At 42.2% G+C, this 22853-nt stretch overlaps 1 protein-coding gene across 2 annotated transcripts in view; it reads right to left on the bottom strand.

Annotated features, from left to right (window-relative positions):
* LOC148816898 (nectin 1b-like) overlaps positions 1 to 19610 on the bottom strand; it is a 191197-nt gene extending 171587 nt beyond the window's left edge. The window contains exon 1 of one of the 2 annotated variants that reach the window (XM_088939622.1): positions 18484 to 18609. In XM_088939622.1, the coding sequence (XP_088795748.1) occupies positions 18484 to 18541 (58 nt within the window). In that variant the 5' untranslated portion in view covers positions 18542 to 18609. Of the gene's footprint in view, positions 1 to 18483 lie in introns of both variants that reach the window. The other variant, XM_088939621.1, reaches the window with a different exon arrangement.
* Between the last annotated feature and the right edge of the window lie 3243 nt (positions 19611 to 22853).

Below are 22853 nucleotides of genomic sequence, written 5' to 3' on the forward strand. Positions count from 1 at the left end.
GCCGCTCTGATGCTGTCACACTCTGGAGCCACATCTCCACTGACTGCTGTGTGTGCAGTCAAGGCAAGAGCAAGAGCAAAGTCTGAATATCAGAGACACCGAGCACTCGCGCTACACGCCCTAACTAAGATGCTAAATAGGTCAACTAAAGCCAGCACTGGAAGGGTAGTGTGGGTCTGGAACGAGCAACACTGTCATGTTGTTAAAGGACTGTCAGCGTACGCTCTGCACAGGTCAGATAATGAGGAACCATCAAAGACCAATATTTCTACTCGAAGTCTCAGCGATTTTGTCCACATTGCCCATCACACAGATTTTGCCCATTGAGTGAACCAGTGTCTTTACAGAGTAGTGATTGCAAGTTTTCCTAGCCTTTATGGGAAGTTGGTCATCAGTCCAGATGTCTGCTGTTAAAGGGCTTGTTCAAGGAGGGGACACACAGGAGTGATCAGAACTGCTTTATTGCAGAGGCAAAGAGGGCTTAACTCAAAGCTGAGGAATTATCCCTTCTTACAATCCGCCAGTGACTAACCACCCCAGCTGTGAACCTGGACAACACTCAGCCACACAGAGAAGACAAGTTTTAGTTTTGGTATACATTCATGAAAACATATGAAGGTTAAACTCCATATTTCATTCTGTTTATGAATGCAGGTCTCCCTGCACACTTGTCAGTATAGTCTATACTTATATTGACTATAATTCCCATTACATTACTTTGGCTTATGGATCCTTTAAACATTGTTTTGGAGTTGTGTCTTACAATTGACAATTGAAATTACGCAAGGTTTCTCTAAAAAGCAGAGGACCTTCGGCAATTACAAAAACAGACAGGAGAATGTATTAGATTGTTTCCTTAAAGCACAAGGAGGGTGGTGGTTAACACTGTAATCGTAAAATAAAAAAATAAAAACAGTAATCCAAATTGGAATAACGCACACACAGGGATTCGAATTCTCTTTGCTGCTTTTATAATGTACACTTCGTGATTTAAGTCAAGAATCCACACAAAGTGCTGTACCTGAGAACCGCAATCCGAGTTTCAGAAAACAAAGTTCAAAGAAGAAAAGTACAAGAAGCAGTGGGAGGAGGCTTTGTTCCCGCTGCTGTCGAAGAGCGACAATGCTTTTTCTTTTGAACATCAAGCTGTGGGAGATGAGCTATTAAAGTGAAGGAAAAAACGCAGGAGAGGAGAGCCAGGCCGGGGGAGGAAAGAGCCGCCGTGACAGCCGGACTCCATGTTGGGTGAGAGAGGGGACCCCGCAAGGAACTCGGCACCCTGGGGTCTCAACGCCACGTCAACATGGCCCCTTCCCTGTGTCTCCCTGTCATCCGAAGTTCTTACCACTCAGTGAAATCCTTTGCCATTAAAATCCCATTGGTTGGCGTGGGCAGGAGATTAGAGATGAAAGTGGCTGGGGGGCCAGGCTTATTTTTTAAATATTTTTTTAGTTCTGGCTACCACTGTCTGCCCATTCATCTGCGGCGCAGAGCTCCACAGGGTCGTTTTTCTCCCTGGGAGAGTGGGTTGGCTGTGCCAGTGACAAGGTACAGTAAGGAGGCAGGGGGTAAACTCTACTCTGAAAGAACAACTGGCAATTCTGAAAAAAAAAGGTAAATGTGTGCTGGACAACCTGTTATTGAGGATCAGAGCTCACAACAATAATGTGATGTGCTGCCAGAAAACCATTTCTTACTAAGTATAACACATCAGCTTAACAGTTTTTTTAACTCCATATTGAAAAGAATTGAAAAAAGCAGTACTTTTCACAATTTTATTGAAAACGTCATATAAAACTGTTCTCGCGTATTTGATGGAGTACACGAATGTGCGCTCGTTACTGCAATGTCAACATAGTATGCAATGGCAAAACAAAATTAAGAAATCAGCAATAGGGTTTATTTGTTGTTTTTTTCCTCATAGGAAAATCTTTGCTTTGGGGTCTTGAAAAGTACTCTAAATAAACTTGTATTATTACAAAACTTCTCTTTGTAGTCACTGGTATGGGTTCAGAACGAAGGAGATCTAAAGAGGGAAAGGCCGCATAATTCTTTCTGTAATTCAGCGAGATTTGTCTTTCACGGACACTCAAAAGCAACGTACAACCCCAGCTCGCTAAACAGGCAACATTCCCAGTCTGAGAATCCAGTCCCATCTATCATCCAGCAGGGAACAAACATTCCCTTATGAAGGGAGAGAGGTTTCAAGGGGTCACTTGCATCCGCTCTGGACCCATCAGCTCTAACAGCCACGTAATCGCTTCCTTGGTTTAAGAACACAAGAGACAACTGAGAATGCTTTGTCACTCTTTGAAAATTGTAGTTTTACATCCAAAGATGAAGAATTCTTGATCCCCCCTCACAAAAAAACTGTTGTTTTAGCCTTTCTAAACCTTTCTATGCTCAGTTGGCTTTTTTTTCCCAAAATTCAAAATCAACCAAATTCAATAAAGTGCTCCCTATAGGCTTGGAGGCACATTCCCGGACACATGCTCAATGGATTAGAGGGGAATCCACACGCAGCAGTGGTGCGCCTCACTTCCTTCACACTCCTGAGGTCAGCGGCACACTTCCCAACGCCCCTGATTCACTTGGCAGATCTCTCCCTGCCTCCACCTGGTCATTTCAGTCAAACCATGACACCTTTCTTCCCCCTTTCAAGACAAACGCAACATCCTGTTCATGCTCCCAGAATGAAGCACAAGGGTACAAACTCTCACGGCATCAGGAAACAGATGCAGTCAAGAGGAAGAAGTCTTATCATTCCATCAGTTCCTCATTTAATTTGCCTTATCTAGTCCAAGTGCCTTTCACACTGCTTTGAAACTTTACACTTTTCTTTTCCCTGCAGTTCTGGAAAAATGATCACCAGCAATACCACGCAAATTTTCATACATAAAGCTACTTTAAAAGGATACATCATGAGAAAGAAGATGGTCAGGCAAAATCCTGGAGGCTTGTAAATGGTTAACAGTTTAACTCTACCTTTAAGGGACATGAGGAAGGTCAGAGGTCTGCCCGCACTTTGATCACTTTAGCAAAATACAAGCAGGACATCCTGCAGAGCTGCTCCACTATCACCCTGACCTGTCACTGCTCCACTGGAATCTCTGTGATAGATGGGGAGGCTGGGAAGCCACTTAAAAGCATTTTCTCTGCCTTTTCTGACAGATTAACTTGTCAGACTCATCTGCCGAAACAGCAACCACGAAATAAATTCAAAAACAAAATGTGGAGAGATTAAGGTGCAGGCATGTCTCTAGAGCTCAAACATGCCGCAGTTCTGCAATAAATTGCATTTGTTTTCAGAGAGTAACAAGCATAGTAATTAACATCAAAGTGTATTGGTATTCCTTTATTTAAACATATTGTACAGTACACATTAATGACCACTTCCACCTCTTGACCTCTTTCAAGCGAACTCTGGCATGGGATTGACCAGATTCTAGCACGGTGGACTTCATACAGTGTCAATTGCTCCGTTCTTTACTTTTTAAGTCTCTTACTCATGGAAAAAACATCTGTGTTCATTTTGACACTTCGCTTACATCTGGGGGGTGCAATAAGGCTGATAAAATTTAAGGATATATATTTAAAAGCATAGAATTCAGATCAATTCATGCTAGAAAGGAACAATTCACAGGTCAGTCTTCATTTAGAGTATTGTGTACAATTTTGATCATCACCATGTTACAGAAGACATCCTGGTGCCCTGGAATCATCCCAGAGAAGAGCAACCTGATGCATCCTGGGGGTTACAGGAAAGCACGGACAGGCAGGAAGAACTGAACCTTTTCAGTCTTGAACAGGGAAGATTACGCGATGTGATTCAGGTATCCAAAACCCACTGAGAAGGCCCTGAGAGAATCAACCCTGCGTAGAGAAACACAAACCAGAGGATACTGCGTGGCAGCGCATTTAAAACCAAGAACAGGAGGAACCTCTTTTCCCAGCGGGCTGTGGCAGTCTGGAACAAGCTGCCCAGCCCTGTGCCTGAGGCTTCCACTTGGGCCTCCATCAAGAAACAGCAGGATGAGATCCCTGGATCCAAGAGCAGCTAACTAGGAAACACGTCCCCCCCCCCCCCCCGGCCAAATGGCCTCCTCTCGTTTCATCACCTCTTATTCTGCTCTTACACCCCTCCAGCCCATGGACTGCACTGCCTTGTTCTGGCCACACAGTCACAGCAAGGCCAACGCCTTTTCATCCAGCCACCCTCCACCTCCCTGTGCCACTGTGCCTGAGGTTTAAACATGTCAGTTCTCTCCTCCCTTGCCTTTTACCACACACTCTAAAATTCCCTCGCCCTCCCATGACCTCACCTCCAAAAACTGGATCACCCCCCAGGCCCACACTTCCTGCCAGTGCATCATCACGCCGGCCTCACCGCCGAGAACTGAGCTGTCCTCTGTCCTCTGTTTTCCTCTGGTCGTCCTCTGGTCGTTCCAGAGCAATGGCGTAACAAGAATGCTATCTGGCAGCATAAGTTCTTCACTTCATCTGCAGCTTAAAAACTGGACTGATTTTTAAATATGAGCTGTGTATGAAGGAGAAACCAGCACACAGTTGGAAGTATTTCCATTGCTGTAGCGTGATGCATTTGACTTCAGCACAAGCAGTTTAGGTATGTGTAAAATATGTGTACATATTCAAGGAATTTCGAAAGCAGTTCTCACTCGATTTCTGGGAGGAGGAAAGGAAGCAACGCCTTGGTTCTTCGAAAACTGTTTTCCAAAGTCCGTTTTCTTTTCCTCCTCACTGTCTTTCTCTGGACTGCACGTCTTCCTCACACGCTGTTTCAGGGCCAACCACAGATCTGATGTTGATTTGTTTGGCTTGTTTTGTTTTTTTATTCTTCCACTTCCAGGCTAATTAACATCTTTTAAGGTACCAGATTTATCTGGCCGAAGAACCAATGCTTCTCACTTGCTTCCCCCCTTGACGATTACAGTGAAGCAGTCGGATATGATGTGAATAAAGGGCTTTGGATGCAACCAGGCATGAATGTGATCAAAGCCATCTCTCTCCTCCTCCTCTCTGTGAGCAATTATACACCAACAGTCCCCTAGTCCATCAGGATGTTTAATTCTAAAGACCCACCAATTCAACATCCTAACAAAGGTTTACCTCCAAATAAAGCAATTAAATACTGTACATACAGTACATCATGTGTTTTCTATGTTATTTTTAATGGAATCAAGTTATTTTTCTTATAACAAACCCTCCATTTGTAATCCCAGACTTGAACTGGTGAGGCGAACCAGACATCACACAATTTATTAAGAGAAGTGATCTGTCTGCCCAGCAACTGAACTGCTTACAGAGAGACTTTCCTTCAGCCACAACAACATTTAAATGTCTGATGAGAAATGCTCTAATACTACTACAGTGGAAAATTTTCAAGGACAACGAGAAACAAATTCAACTTATTAAAATTCACCGTTTTTTTGTCAGAAAGCTTTGGCCTCTTGATGTGGTTAAAAGCCTTAAAAAAGAATCCAAGATCAATTCTCTGCATAAAGTAAGATAATCAATATCCTTAATGAGCCATTTGCCATCCAGTCTTCCAATAGTTTCGCTCTGTTTGACACAACAGTAGATATTCTCGGAAAAACTGGGTTTTAAGGCCACAGCACTCAGTTATATTTGATGAGGGCTGACATTAGACGGCAACTGTAACAATACACTTTGGAAATGCAGCATAATAGATAAGAAGTTTCATAGGATGCACACACATCCGAAAACACAACAAAAGAGGTTTTTGAGTTCAACCTCTGATTCAGAATCTGAACACAATTAAGTTCTGATTGTATCACAGCATGATTCTTCACCTAAATCAGCATTAGGAAGGATGATTGCTGTACCATAAAGGCATATTGTTTTTCAATTTCATGTTTTATATTCCATTTCACTAAAATGCTGGGACAGTGAATTATTTTTAAAAAATGTATCTTACTGCACATACAGCCAAGAGTATATGCTTTCCAAAAGTCGAATGCATGCACGATGATCACAAAAAAAGTGTCAAATTTAGTTCTTCACATTCCATCAACATTCTGATTTCTCCACATATTTCCCAACAACATTAATGTACTTCTTCTGTCCTTCCAATCCGAAAAACCGATTGGCCCTAGTGGACATGCACACGTCATCTTTATTAGCCTCAGACTGCTGTCCTTGGACAGAGAAAGAAAAATTGGGGTGCCAAGCTGGACAAACACAACACTGACAGCATGTGAAAGTTTCTGTGGGCTTTCGGTTGGTCTGGCCACACCTACTGTAATAATGAAGTGAAAGAAAACAAATCTGGAGTCTTCTTGAGCAGCTGAAAATAACTTCACGGCACTGTCAATGTCTTTGTGCTCCCCTTGGATTGAAATATTTGCCATGGTCCATTACAGCCTGTGATTTCCCCAATGCCAGGTCAGAGTCTTCAAGGGCAAGAACTACCTGCAAAGTACCTTTCATTCGATGAGAACCTCTGCTTAATGCCTCCGTTTCCAAAACCTGAGAGCTACCATAAAATCATATAAAAACAAGTCCAGTCAAAAGCAAGATGGGTTTTAAAGAAGAGAAAAAAATGGGTAAGAGTTTTTTAGCTGCCAAATCACTGTGGTGGCACTGAACCAGATACCTTTTCAATTACATTTCTGTGTTAGACAAAGTCCCATTTGAAATAATTACATTTTCACCGGTGATGCTCATCCATCATGTGGGGTGTTAATTTCCCAAATGTTTAATCCCACTAAGATGTGGATTTAGAGTAAAGCACTAGTTCAGGCAGGAAAATCTCCTTAACCTGCCAGAGAAACTAATATCAGGGCTGGCGCAGGCAATACCTCCCCCAGACTGAACAAAGGAGTGAACGAGCATCTGGAAGGGTATACAATTCCAAGATTATAAATACCAAAGTAAAACACAATGGGGAGTTAACTCCTCCTTGCACGCTGTGAACCAAGATGAGCCACCGGGCCTCAGCCCACTGCCAGCGAAAAATACTGCTAACAAGGTGAGGCTGGAAAAACAGAAGGGCCCTTGACAATTCTAGGGCAGACTAAAAAAAAAATCTCCTTTTAATTACAAAGGAGACCACTGGCATTGTTCTTAAACAGCGATAAAACGCTAGAGCTTGTAAAAAGACACTGCTCATCCTTAACAAACGTAGATTAATTCCATCTATACCGTGCACGTACAGGCAGGCTTTATTTTAAGGAGAATGCATGGGAGGGGTGGGGTCGCAAGCAGGAACGTCCAGGCCCATCCAGCAGCTCTCCGGAGCAGCCTGTTGGCTGGGAGTATATTAGGTATTCCAGTCCGCTTTTGGAGAGGCCAGAGGTCGATAGTCGGCACTTGGGCTGATTATATCCCGTTAATACCTCTCTGTGCCGTTCATTTCCAGAATGGCAAGCCAGGCCCCGCCGCTCCAGCTGTCATCGATCAGGGGCCCGGCTCCGCTGAAGCGCCTGGCTCACCGTCTCTGCCACCTGCGGCCCCTCATCGATTTCAAGTCCCCCGTCTCCGCGAGCTCCGGGGCCGCCTCTCACAACCACCGTTTGTATTTATAGCTGGCCTCCCCAGTGCCTGCCTCGCCTGCCTCATCAGATGCAGAGCACGCGGAGGAGGGCTGCCTTGTTTCACTCCGCTTTTGCAAACTTCCCTCTCTCCCCAAAATATGGAAAGAAGGGTTGTGTCACAGGCCAGTTAAAGCATTTGGTTTTATTGGGCCTCAGAGGAAAAAAAAAACTCATGTCTCCTCAAATTGGACAATGACCCTGTCAGCTACCACCTGTCTACAAAGGGAGGAGAAGAAGAAGAAACAGGTGATTTCCAAGCTGATTTATTAAGTTTTAAATTTTCACATTAACCTAATGAATTTTAATTAAGGAGACAGAACAATTAGCAAGCAGATGGTAATAAGCCTGTGCTGTAGCTGGTAAACAGCACCGTGGCGATGAACCTCCAGTAAAAACATCTGCATACCCCCGAGATCATGAGAAAAGCAAGTCGAAGAGAAAACTCTTTCCCACTAGCTTTACCTGAACGCCGGCGCTGAAAACAGGCTTGCCGAGTTGACAGGAGTTAACTCCCACCTTCGGTGGCTCTCTTTTGAAAATGAATCTCCCGCTACAGCAGATAAATGGGCAACAGCAACCAGGAAGCGTTAAAGCACACTGGCAGCATCTGGCAGGGTAAACTCTATCATGTTAGAAACAGAAAACTAGCATAAACTAGCCACTCTTCTGTGGTAAACAGCTTTCTCTGGAAGGCGGCATAAACCAAGTTGCAAGACGAGATGCGATCAAAGGTTTTCATCGAGTTCATAACTGCTGTTGCTCTTCGTTTGCCAAACAAACAGCAATTTAACACAAGTGACATGGGGCTTGTGGCGTGCTGTTGTTCATCTATTTATTTGCAACGGGGACCCAGTGAGATTCACAGCGAGCTTATAGGATTCTGGGAACTATAGAAAGTGCGGGTTCTGTTCATGTGAAACCTTAAGGCCATAAATCATATAAAAGGTGAACAGTGGCAAACTGGTGTATGTCACAGCACCAGCCTCTGAACTAGCCCTCTCTCCTGTACTTTTGGAGGAATCAGCTGCATAAAACAATGCAAAACAAACAGAAACCTCCATTGTTCTCGCCAGTGAAAAGGATAACAAGCGAAGGGCGCAGGGTGGGGAGGTGTCTGGGCCACACACTGAGGCAAAACCCTTGGGCACAGATGAGTCAGTCAATAGCAGCCCATGGGGGAGAAACCGCTTCCACCCCCTGAGTCAGAAGAAACGGACAATGGATGGTTATATCATGTAAATAAACTTCTCATTTAAATGCTAATTTCTCAGCACTGCAGCAAATTCAGTCCATAAGGGACACTTACCAACTCAGGCTTTCCGCAAGCACGAGATTCAAGTCCCCTTCCTTATTTCCCTGGCATTCTGCACTGTTTGTCAGGAATGTGTCTCTGCTGCACTGCTCTCACAAAACGTAGCTTAAAGCTTTTAAAAGCTTATCATTTGTTTTTTTACATGTTTTTAACTCTTTTTTCACTACATTAAAATACACTATAGGTTCGGAGACAACTGATCTTAATAAAAGTTACCGTTTTCTGACATAAATGTAATAACACAGTTTCTTCTCTCTTATAAACTATAATAACATCGGAAACTCTCTCCTTGGATGTTATGAATTGCTATAATAAAAAAATGCCACAACTGCTTGGAGAAATAAAGATAAACTACCACAGTTTGTGCAGATTTCAGTGAAATATGTGAGTGTGGGTCTCAGAGATGATTAATCTCTCTGCGTCTCTGGGGTTTTATTTTTTTTTATCTGGTCAGGTATGATTTATATTTACATGAGTAATTTACTCCAGGGAGCTGCAAGGCAGTGCGGGGATTAGCACTGCTGCCTCACAGCTGCAGGGCTCTGGGTTCGATTCAGGACTTGGACGCCTGTCGGTGTGGACCTCGCAGGGTCTCCCTGCGTTTGCAAGGGTGCCTCAGATACGTGCGCTGGCCTGATGCGACTGGTTATTTCTCCCCGTGAAGGACTAGCGTGATGCGATGTGCGGTGATGTGCTTTTAGTCCCTCGTTGTGCCCGGCGTTTCCAGGATAGTTCTGACTTGCATGACCCTCGCCAGGATAAGCTGCTTACTGATAATGGCGGGATGGGTGGATTTACTCAGGGCAACTAATAACAGATCCTGGAAATAGCTGCCCTGTTCAAAAGCCTTCCTCGTGCTAACTCCTTTACAAAGATCCTGACAGCACCGCACTCTCATCTAACACTATCAAAACCATCTATTCTTCCCCAACCAGTAGATGAAAGACAAGGAGAAACTAAGTTCACCACCAAAACAGGACCACCACTCTGACTATCTGTTTTGTTGAATAAATATTCACATTTCTGATCTGCTTTGACACCTCTCAACACCAGCACCTTTTGTCATTAGTAAATATGAGGGCCTGTTTCCTAGAGTGCATTGAGGTAGATGATTTGGGGGGTATTTCCAAACCGGAAGGACAAGCTAAACATTTTTTTCTGATGTGATCTTCATTTAATGTACTGTTGATAAGGCCTAATTAACAATGAAATGCTGTATTTAAACAACTGGTGTCGTCCAACTCAACCTGGTAGTCATCCGGGTGTCTTTACTGTGGTTAATCTCTCTCATGACTGCCTGAAGACATTTGCTATCTGAAATGTTTAGACAAGAGGCTCTCTGCTGGTTAAACTGCTGTCTAATTGATTAATGTCAGAGATCAAGAGATGAAAAGACCCTTGCAAGTCCACCCTTTAACCCCAGGCTAAAACACTGGTCACCGTTCCCCTCTGTCTTTACCTTTACAAAATAGATACGGGAAGAAGCACAGCCACAAAAAGAAATTCTGTCCGCTTCCCTTCAGCACTGATGATCAGAAGTATATTGTCAGCCCTGATGACATACAGTAGGGCTTCTTTCATCTTGGCCTGCAAGAACGTACTTTCCTTCCTCCACCTCCCAATAAAAAGACATCTTCTGTGGAAACCGAACAGCTTTTTAAAAGAAACCAACTATAGACACACTCACTGGGGTAATTACATGTGTTTCAAAATGTTCATTGCATGTACCTAGCCTCATTAAGTTCAGTGTTAAGTAATTCATGGATAATTATACAGTAATGAATGAACACTCAAAATAAATGATTTCTCTGTGTGCCTTTATTGCCTGGTGTAAGAAAAAAAATAATGGGCTGTAAACAAAACTGACAATGTGACAAGAGGCATCAAGAAGTTGTTTTTGTCCATCTGATCACAAAATCACACACAAACACAGTAAATGCATGAACCAACCCACACAGGAAAATGAACAAATAAATGGGGTGGATAAATTTATTGCCCGTCAAAATCATGTAGCTCATGGTTAATGGTCAAGCACAGTGTGCCAATTTACAATTTTCGTGACACTTTGAAAAGAACGAATAAATAGCATTTTTAAATGGAACCAAAAACAGAACATCCCTACGGTTTAATTCTATTAGATCTGTTACAGCTCAGTTGGAGACATTTAGAATCTTTACACTCCGAGACATTTTAGAATTACAGGAACAGTAGGATTCCGTTCAGCGGTATAACTAGCCAACTTCAGGAAGAAAAATATGAACTAGTATAATTCTGGCCATGGGGATGACCAAGTGGATGATTGAGAGGGGTGATGAGAGGAGGTTTTGCTTGATCAAAGACGCACACCAGTCCAAAGCGCTCAGATCACACAGGCTAAGCCTAATAACCAGGGTTCTCGTGAGGTCAACCATTCAGGGTTTCCAGGATCCAGAAACCAGAAGGATCCGATTTTACCGTAGTTTAACTGTGGAATGGTAAAGAGTTGAGAAGTTAAATGTTATGTACTTTTTTGAACAAGCATGGGGAGGCTTCCAGACTGTGAGATCTGAAGCTCGTGAAACTTCACAGACCAAGTTTCAGACATATCTGAATGAACTATAGAGATCTTTAGGGACTGTGTGAACTGCAATTGCTACTTGGACAATCAGCTGGGCAAGTGATCTCCTCTCATACTCGTCAGTTTCTAACTTCTGTTTCTCTGTGTCCCTGATTTCTGTGGCAATTTCTCAGAGCTCCGTGTCTCCCTGCATGTTCTCCTCTTTCGCTTCTTCTTCTTTTACCTTTTATCTGCATATAAAAATATCAGCGGGGAAATTAGTTGACTATTTAAGAACACAGCTACTATTGAACAGGAAAAAGTAGCAAATAACCACAAAATAACCAATTGGCACTTCAAAGTAGAAAAAGAAAGAGTTAAGCTGCAAACAGTAAGCCTTGGGAAACTATTGATCTTTCTCTGGAGCTTTAATTAAAGATATAATGACACACGTTAAATTTTTCATTGGGGTCATTTGTACAAATCTGATCAGACGAATTCGTGCTCATAAAAGCTATGCCAATTAACCTTAATCCTGGTTTGCATTATGAGACAGTTCTTTTCCACAATCCTTAAGACGTGCAGTATTCTCACTCTAACACTTTCCATCTCACGTGCTGTGGGCAGCCTGCATGACTAAATTGAGTCACCTGATGCATAAGCCTTTGTCTTGATCTATGGCTCTTGAAGGGCCTGTTCATCTGACAAGACCTTGACACTCCATGACAATCAAAACCTGAAAATATTTGCCCCTTATAAGTGAATGTTGGTCTTAATTACATGTACCACGAACAGGCCTTTGGAGACTGTGTCAGTCTGAATTTCTAAAGAGCAGGAGTGCCCAATACTGTTTTTTCACTGTCCAGAGTTGAGACCTTCACATCTGACAGATGTAAGAAACAGAATGGTTAACTCTCAAATATTTTGCTTGATGAACAAAATTCCTCAGCTCTAATGAGTGATCATGAAGAAATCAGACATTCCATAGGACAACAAAAACACTAAATATGTTCAAGGTTTCCAACATATTAAGACACCACTTTTCTTCTTTATACTTTTTTTTCTTTCTTTGCCTGGTCTGGACATCTGTTGTTAAATGTTTCATGCATCATTCATCACCTGTCTCGTAGCTGAACCTCTCTTATCAGTTAGATGTCAGTGGGATCGTTTTGCATAATGGAACAGGTTCTTGGGCAGACAGCCACCAAGTTAATAATGATTAAAATAGGGCTAACATTCTTCAGGATGTGTTTCAGGACTACTACTGGATGTACAGAGGCAGACTGCGATCGAATTATTTTTTCTCCTTCACCAAAATGTGTTCCCCTCAGTGGTGTGGATTCAAAAACATTACAGAAACACAGCTTACATGTTGTATTGCTTCCTAGTTTTGCAATTGTTTTCTGAGGGAAATATTTTAATTTACAGATTCAATTTATCAGCACCACAAAGAAACATTACAGGCTGTGTACAGCAGAGGAACTGGGATAACACAACAAGTTGCTAATAGCTAAAAGCCTTCAGCATAATTTCCTATTTGAAAATAGCCCTACACCAATGCAACCAATGAGACTATGAAATGCAAAGCATTTGAAATACCCTGAGTTGACTTTTCAGTTTCTACATCTTGCCTGCTTTTAGAAAGCATGGTCGTTCTGACATTAACATGAACATGTCATCTGGAAATGTGTGGGTGAAAGAAAAAAAGAATTGCTACCTCACCTGCTCTCTAATGGAGGGAAAAGTAGTGTCCCACATGAATCCTTTCAAACAGCGCATACTGTATATGCAGCTGCAAACATTAAGGCTAATCACTTCTTTCCAAAAAAAAAGAGCAAAAGGGTTGCTTGGTTAATGGATTTTTTTAGGACATTTATGCATTAGCTTAACTGATTGATTAATTGGGGTGCTCTCACACCTTCTAACCAGCCATTGGAGTTATGAACCCCCCTGAGGCCTCCTCACTCCTGAAAGCCATTGTAGCTCAATTACTGCTGATGCTTGTTCAGCCCCAGATGTTCTTCCTGCTGCCCACTCTGTCCAGCTCACTCTCTGTATCATGTACAATTGCCATGAACTGACTACTGCACCGTGAACGGTTGCCCGACGCACACAGCCTGAACAATGCACCACCAGCCCGTTCTGAGAAACTACAAAGACCCAAGAACAAAGTGAAACTCGATCACATGGTGGCAAGTGCTCATGTTGACTGAGTGCGCATGCACGGCAATTACATGCTTTCACAGCGTAAGTTCATCTACGCAGATGCGGCTGAACCAATGAGAGATAACAGACTGTATTGCTCTCGGCAGGAATCTATAAGATGATAAAAACTACTTAAGGATATTGCAATAACAGGAAAAGGTATTTCCTACTGCAACTTCTTAACCTAATAAGATATAACTTCTCATGCAATTCCAAAACATACAATGTCCCTGGACATAGAGGGGATTCAATTTGTGACGAGAGTTAAGGTTCTATTAAAGTTAAGACACTTGACTGCTCATCTCTTAAAGATTTTTTTTATTTCTAAGGGAGGCAGACAAAGCTGCTCCTTCAAATTCATTGCGCACTGATTCACTGATAATATCGTACCATCCGGGTCCTCCAGTGAATCCATACCTCGCCAGAACACAGCTGTAATATTTCTCTCCTAATTGGGAACACATTTACTGGAGACAAAACAAGATGCTCAGATCTCAGGTGAAGGGATGTCCATGAACTCCAACTCAACTTTATTCTGGGAAGAAAACTTCAAATCTGGCACTCAAGAGAGCTGCCAGTATCCTGTCACGTTAAAGTGCTCTGGGCTTCATGGTTTATTACATTTATCTCTTGCTTTCAGAGAAGAAAATAGATCAGAATTACACAAAGTTGACTATTTCTAGCAAATAACTGGGGGTTTAAAGGGGATCTGTAAGCCGGGTATCCCTGAAGAAAGTGAAATCCTCCCCCTTCACTGAAACATGATGGATAAGGGAGAGCACAGGAACATGTATGACTGGATTTCCATGGCATTAATAAAATAGCAAGCTCTGATCTCCTGCTCAGAAGCATTACAGGATCTGCAAAGCTGAACATCTTTAGAAAATAATTTGGAAAATTATAAATCCGTCCATCAAAGCTCAAGCTGAAAGTGCACCAATGCATTGCTTTGCACATCGTGGCTCCTGGGGTGACATTGCCCATTTATTCTCCTTTTAATACTCAAATGCGTGATGCACCACCCCCCCCCCCAAGACCAGATGTTTCCAATCCTAGCCTATCGCTTGGAAAAGAAGTAGGATGTGCATTCATGGACACAGAAAGTGTCTGGAAGAAAGTAAACGTAAGCAATTATTGCATTAATGTAACCTACTTAAGTTCTCTTTTTAATAATTTTCATTAATACTGAACACCAACATGTGAGCATATTTAAGATATCTTAAATAAATCCATTAGAGTGACACAATTAACACTCCACTTAGCTGGCCATCAGACAGCACCCCCCTCCCTTCATTACAGATAATGAGATCAGCCAGCCGTTACACCCGGAATGAGCTGAAGAGGAGAATGGCAGGAGTGAAGGTCACTGGTCTTCCCTCGTTGCATCAGACTGAAGATGTTGACTTCATGCATTACAAAACAACTTTAGATTATAAGATATAATAACCGGGCACTGCCTCGGCAGATCATGAAAAAATGGAAAAAAGTCAGGAAGCAGTTAAAATTGTTAGAACGATGTCGAAATTGGTTTAAAGTGATGCAGTGCATCGCTTAAGAAATTACAGGATTTTTTATGCCAAGAATCAATTTCCATGTTCTGTCTCTTGTTTCACACAAGGTAATACCATTGCGAAAAAGCGATTTGCAGAAAAGCACGTGTTTTCTCTGTACCTAGGGGACTGGATTAAACAGAATGATGCCCACATAGGAGACAAGCCTTATTAAAACCCTGCAGCAAAGCAGCTATCTTTTCAGGCACAAAGACCGTGTTACAGTACATACTCCATTTCGATCTCTGCAGTTTCATCAACAGCTCTTTCAAGTGTCGGAAATGAAATACTGCTTTTAAACCCTGATGGTAAATATACACTCTGGAAACATCTGTGTTAGATTTTTTAACGCGGTTTACATTATACACTCAATCTGTCAACATTGCACAAAAATATGCTGCCATCAAGATCATTTTGAATTAAACAAGAACTGTTCCAATAAGGTTCACATAGTTAACATAGTTCAGAACATAAAGACTGGAAATGAAAGGAGATAATTCTAGTAACTTATTTTAAGATCTGAAAAATAAAACTGATAAAAGGACATAATTAAATACTTTTTCATTTGTAGCCATTACAATATTGGGAATACCTACATGTAAACAGGTTGTGTAATAGGAACATCACACTGTTGTCTGATTGATTCTTGAAATTACCAAAAATTTATAGAAGATAACAAGTCTTGCTTAAGGCACAAAAAATGTTGGAAACAAAAAATAGGAGGACAAATATCTCTGTGGTACGACGTTACAGTTTTAAAATGATCCCATCATTTCTGACAAGCTGTTGTCAGGGGCTAGCACAAAGGATGGACAACTAAGGACATTCATAATTACTTTTTCCATTTAAAATGCCAGAAGATTGTGTTTTGATTGAATGCGACAGAAACAGACAATAGAGATCAGACTCAGGACAGAGGAATATGAAATCCATTCTACTGTATATTGCATCACCAGATACAAAGAATAGATCGTCAATATTTTTTGACAGCAAACCTCAGATTTACACCAATATAATTTATGCGAATGTCACCCATTCTCACACCAGTGGAATGTCCTTTTAATTTTTCACACACTTGTAACGTTCTTCTTATTCAAACAGCAGGATTACTAACCTATAATCGAGATTGTACCACTGCCAATCCCGTTTGAACTGGCAGCGAGCTGTGCTTGTGTTCTCCTGCATAATTTGTTCCTCTTAAAAACAGACTTGGATTAACCCCAGCACTGGGACTTTCATGTTGCACTTGCTCCTCACCGGCACTGAAATGTATATCTTCTGCACAGTGTCAACTGGCACTGAGTCATTTGTTTCTTTTTTTTTGCCAAATTAACTTTTCTCCAAAGTTAAAAGCAGTATGGAAGAAAAAGTGCATAGGTTGACGAATCACGTTTGGATTGAAAGCGTTTGAACGGATTTCGCAACTGAAGCGCACGCATTGCACCGCCTGAACACCGCTAATTCCTGCAAAGCAAAGTTCGATGCTTACCGTTACAGCAGATAATGGGCTTTAATAATAATAATAATAATAATAATAATAATAATAATAATAATAAACTGGGACATATTAATAAACTGGGACATGTAGCTAATCTCTGGTTTAATCAGCAACTCTGGGCATCGCTTGAATTGTATGGTTTTTAATATCTCGAACCATGACTGATAAATTTGCATCAACAACTAATAAAACTACTTTAACCGACCAGCTAATGTTTGATTATTTCTTCCAGTCTGGCTGCTTTGGAACCGCACCAGCCCTGGGAAACGATTCGCACTCACAGTATGTCGTAAACACGGCAGGTCTGTAAATTCACACCCTTGGTAAAATCCCTCCTTGCGTAAACCAGTGCTGGTTCGACGCGGGTCCGGTGCACTTTTTTGTACACATAAAGAAGAAAATAAGGTAACTTCTTTAGCTACGGAGGGTAAGATATTGCTTTAACAGAATGCATGATCTGGAAACGCAAATATTTTAGACCAGGAAACACTAAATGTGGATTTACTGCCCATGTTCCAGATTCGAGGTGTTGGTATACACTAGTTGCACCCTCAGAACATCATTTTCACACACGAAAAATATTTTTAATTCTCTGCAAAACATGAACTTATTTTAATATTTAATCACCACCTAGCGAAATACATTAGTCGCTGAGCATCAATTTCATTTCTGCTGTACAGGCTATAGAATGCATTAAAGAGAAGTTTTTCTATTAAACTTAAATGTAATTCTTCTTGAATGCACTTAGTCTCCTTTTCTAAAGTCAAGTTAATTTATGTAGCACCGTAAAACGACACGCACTTAGACGAGGATTTGAAAGGTTTATGTTTATTCGTAAGGTGTCGCTTTCAAAAGTAATTTAGAAGCTTCGTCTAGAGCTTTTAACAACGTGGACTTCATTAAATGCTGGTGGTCAGATCTCAAAGCACTTCTCGGGGGACAGATGTTCATGCTTGTGACCGCCCCTCAGACGTATAAAATGCATCACCGTCTCACAATGTCAATTGCTATTTTATAATATTGTTGGTCAACAAGAAAGTTATAGACACATTTATTCGTGTAGCTGTAATATTGTCTCTGAGGCAACAAGGTGGAAAGGTTGGTATATACTCTTGAATGCAGTACAGTCCTGTTGAACTGTAACGTCCACACATCGACAGAGGACTGTAAGTCCCGGTGCCGTTTTTAGGAATGAACAAAACCCATACTTACAGGAATGCCTGAAAATTTACTAAAAAAAAACTGCTCTGGACGCTGTTAGCAGCTATGCGAGAGCTTTGGTTAGTTTTCTGTAACTACCCGTGTACAGTACGTGGATTTGAAATTAACTTTGCCTTTGCCTCACCTGTGGGAAATCAAGTATCGTAAGTGTATTTTTGCCACCGCCACCAACACAATGGGCTACATAATTTCGCCTTTTCATCATTTCTATCGCCATCTGCCTGCGTTTACTGTAACCTCACATATTCTACATTAGATCATTCGAACTAGTTTGCAAACATATTTGGCTGGACATCCAGGATTGACAAAACGCCATATACAGTAGCCCGATTCTCTATTTCGTTGAGAACACTGTGTTGCAACTAAGTTTCAGCTCAAACCCCAAGTTTTATAAACATGTGCGCAACAATGTTTAAACTCGATTATGTAGGAGAGATTTAGGTGTGCGTGGATGATTGTACTTGATTAAAATGTCAAATGTAACGACTGAGCTGAAATGTATCCAAAATAACGCAGCAGTGAGTCACCAGCCTTTTTTTACACTAATATTTACCAATATGAGCGAAAGTGACTTGAAATTTTCTTACCTGGCACGTTAACAGCCACTAGGAATATCCAAAAGCTCGTCGGCGTCATCATGATCATGTCACCGTTCCCCAAATATCTGGGTTGTTCTTTTGTAGCCTTTAAATATGCTGAAGTATATTCGAGCTAGCTGGGCTCAGGTAAGCATGCAACTTGGCGATGGAGATGCAGGCAAAATTCCAGTCTGCTAACCGGGAGTTAAACACAAGCATCAAAAAAATATGAGGGATTTAAACTGGGAATGCGCCAAGACGGGGGAGGGAGGGGATGGGGCGTCTGTCGGGGTCACGATCTAATTTGTCACGTTATTCCAAGACCCTTAGACAAAATGATCCCGCGATCTGCACTTCGTTACAGGAGAGACCGTAAGGCGTGCGTGCGTCCTTCCCGTCCGGGAGCTACAGCGCAGAGCTGTTGCCGTTCACCAACCTATAAACCCACACGCTGGGTATAGTACTTTCTGTGCAGCTCGGAGACGGAATCCCCAGATAAGAACAAATCGGGGGGAAAAAACGATATTGCAATACGATACAAAAAAAATATAATAAAATAAACGCAACACAGGTTTTAACAATCCATGATTTCCCAAAGATAAAAATTCCGCTTTCAGCCTGTATCCGAATGCTCCGAAGGGTGATGCAGTTCGGTGCCTCTCTTTCTCCCTCGTTTTTGGGAGAAAGAAGAGGGGGTGAGGAGGGGGAGATCTGATGCTTCGAATCTGGAAGTTCCTAGAACAGAGTACGTCCCCCCTTTTTTTATTTTCCCCCCAGAACAAAATGAAAAGACCAAGCGATTTCTCCAGCTGCTTTTGTAATTATTTAATGGAGTTGGTTTTGTTGGGTTTTTTTTACTTTGTTCTTGACAAACTGTAGCCACTCAGCTGCCTGAACTTCCACAGATCCGGAGCTCGCCTCCTCCCGCGCTGGTGGAGAATCTTGGAATGTTGGGATTTTTTACGCAGAGCTGGCGGCTGCACAGAAAGTTGCCTCCGTTCGCTTCGGCAGGGGAGCGATGCGTACTTGGCGTCTCTTCTTCCAGCAGCAACACCACGATTTCTGTGCCGTTACCGAAATTCCCAAACTGGAAGAAACTGCCTTCCTGCAGCGGCGTCTGGACCCGAAATGCTACCGTATAACTGACAGCCGCGGAGAGCAGGTCTGAATCGGATGACGCTTACCGAGGGAGGCGCCTGGACTCGCAATGCAAAGCGAGTAGGAGGGCTCTAACGTCCAACGAGGAAACTTTGGACTTTTAAAGCTGTAGGCCTACTGCAGTGAAGACAATTAAAGGTTTGGTCATATAACGAGCTTTAAATCTACAGTATGGTTAAAGACCCCTTAAACGCAATGCAAAGTACCGTCCTACAATAAGCGTCTGCCTTTCCAACTCGCCTTGTGCGTAATGACTTATTGGGAAAACAAAAATGTAGAATTCGGTTTTATTTTCGATTTAGGGGTTTGTTTGTCAAAAGATTTGAGTGTTTTCTAAAGTAATTTAAAAGAGCTTTCACCACAAAATAACCACAGAGTGCGTTAAATCGACTCCGGGAATTTCTCACGTGGCTGTGGCCATGGCGCACGTTTCCCGTTTGCGCCTGGACAGGTTGTTTGCGAGTTCTCATGGTACGGAATGTAACGAAAATAGTGAAAGTACTGTGTGCTTTTATCAGTACTTTATAATGTCTACATCTTAATGTTTAATAAGTGCTTAAATACGGAGTAATACATACAGAACGTTTCGAGAAAGAAATATAAATACTTATAAATTAGCCGAGAAATAACGCTATAAACACATATTGTCTTCATAAAGTCACACGTTGTGACTTCAAATTATAACATGCTATTAAAGAGTAAGGTATTCCATTCAGTTCTTGTTGGATGAAGGGGTGTTACCCCGGTGTCCTGGCCAAAGTTACTCCTTGCCTTTACCAATCATGGCTTCCTAACAATCACCATCTATGAACTGGCTTCATTACTGTGTTCTCCTCCCCACTGAGAGCATTTATACATAAATTATATCAAATCTTTGAGAGCATAAGTGTGGACCAGCGGTGTCATGGTTACCGTTGTCTCACAGGTCATCAGTCCTGGGTTTTGGCCAGGGTTGACTGCTCCAAAGTCATCTAACCTCCCAAAGACACATTATCTAGATTATCTGGTGTCTCTGAATTATCCCTTTGTGCTTTGGAGACATGTGTCTGTGTACCCCATGGACTGGCATTGCACCCAGGGTGGAGTTCTGAGGGGTCAGCTCTGGTCTCCATGTCACTAGCTGAACATGTTGGACTCTTGTGCTCAGCAAGGCAAATTTGTGGTCTGTGGGTTAAAGGAGGAGTGAATGAGTGTCAGGCCACTGTATGTGTTGAATAATGCTTGCGAAGGTCACCTTGATTTCTCTTGACCTTTGAACTGATTTGTTGAACTTGATCTGATCTTTAGTCTTTAATCTTTTGTCTGCCTTTTCTCCCACAATCAGTACTCTTATGAAGAAGAAGAAGAAGAAGAAGAAGAATATCCATATTACATATGAATGTGATTAAAGAGCTACAAGGTATATTGAACTAGCAGGAAATTACACATTGTTTTGTACAGTAGTTTAATCTCTGTATTCAAGCTGTAATCTCTATTGTATTAATATTATAAATTAATTACAGCACAGTCCTGTCTGATTAAACAGGATGGTGTGCTGAACACCATGCAGATGTTTTTCAAATATTTTCTTTTCCTCAGGTAAGACTGGAAATTTGAACATCTGAACATCTTTGAAAGGTTTGACTTGAGTTACAGAACCAAGACTTTGATTAGTAAATTTCAGTTCAGAGAAGAACACGAAGGCAAAGATCAAAAAGGATGAACCTAAAACTTGTCAGTGATACACGAAAGAAACAAAAATCATCTTCATTATGTATGTTTATTAAAGCACAATTTATTTAAGAAAAATGAACAAACTGCTTTTGATCAACACTAGAATTCAGGTCAAATACCCTCATTAGCAATTTACAGGAGAGCTACTGTATGAATATAACAGAAGAGGTAAAGCTTTATTTTATCGTGCCATACTTAAAACACGAAGATGAAAAATATTGTCTATTGCTAATTTAATTGCTGGAAATCATTTTTTATTCATCTCTTGGGAGCTGTGCCAAGGCAGAGATTACTGAAGTACTGAAGTTTGTATTTCTGATATCTTTAGTAAGTTAATTCTACACAGGTCTGACTGAAACATTTGGGAAGCTTACCCAACCAAATGATAATAAATATGAAATGCAGGCGGCGTGGTGGCACAATTTTATCGTTGGAGCGCTGGGGTTCAGTTACTGGGGTGGTGTCTGCATGGTGTGTGTATGTTCTTCCTGTGTTTGCGTGTATTTACTCTGGGTGTTCTGTTTTCCTCCCACTGTCCATGCTGGTAGGTTAATGGGCTTCTGGGATAATCGGCCCTGGTGTGAGTGGGTGCCCTGGGCTGCACTGGCGTCCCATCCTGGGCGTATCCTGCCTGGTGCCCATTGCTTGCTGGGACCTGCTCTGCTGCTCCTCTGCGACCCTGTGCTGGATAAAGCCGTTAGAAAATGGAAGGATGAGTGAAATGGAGGGACATAAGGTGGCAGGTTTCTATCCGGGGTAAGCTCTGGGCCCTGCTGACAGGTCTCATCGACCTTCCGAGGTTGCTGCAAGAGATCCTCCCCGTCAGACCAAGTGAGTGAACAGGGTGACTGGCACATCGAGCAGTTAGGATTGGTCGGTGTTAGAGGTTTGGGCACAGTTGAGGTCCCAGCCTAAGACATGCCTGCTGATCTTAGAAAAATGGAGAAATGGTGGGTTGAGCTGCAATTCAGAGTACTGGGTCTCTGGCAGAGGGCTTGCTGCTTTCATCAGAGTGTGCAGCTGATACGCAGGCAAGATACTTGTGAAGTTTGCCAGGTTAGCTTCTCAACTTTGCATCTGGGTGATGGATCCTTCGAGTGTCAGAGCTTAGCAGAGTGGAACAATGATACCAGAAAGTCGTGTTTCTCCAGATGGCCATCATTAGAAAGTGAGCCTGCAGGGGCCCCTGTACCCCTATATGGGGTACCCCAAGCACAGCAAACTGCTCTAGTAGTGTAAGGAAGACCAGCAAGAGGAACTCTAGCACTGGCCAAGCAGGTGTCAGAGGGCATCATGGGGGAAAGGACCCACATCTCTCCTCAGTAATGCAGATCCAGTCAGTGTGAATCACCTGTCCCCACTTGCAGCTTGTATACCTGCAGAGCACTCCTTGGTCTGTAAGTGAAGCACAGTGCTGTCGAGGATTAGAGTCTCCTCAAGACTGCAGCTGATCGCTAAGTGCTGGGATGTAGTCCTCCAGCTTCTCTAGTGTGTTGATCCTTACCAAG

This window comes from Atractosteus spatula, chromosome 22 (assembly GCF_055471065.1).
Source record: "Atractosteus spatula isolate fAtrSpa1 chromosome 22, fAtrSpa1.hap1, whole genome shotgun sequence".
In the NCBI taxonomy this organism is placed as follows: Eukaryota; Metazoa; Chordata; class Actinopteri; order Semionotiformes; family Lepisosteidae; genus Atractosteus; species Atractosteus spatula.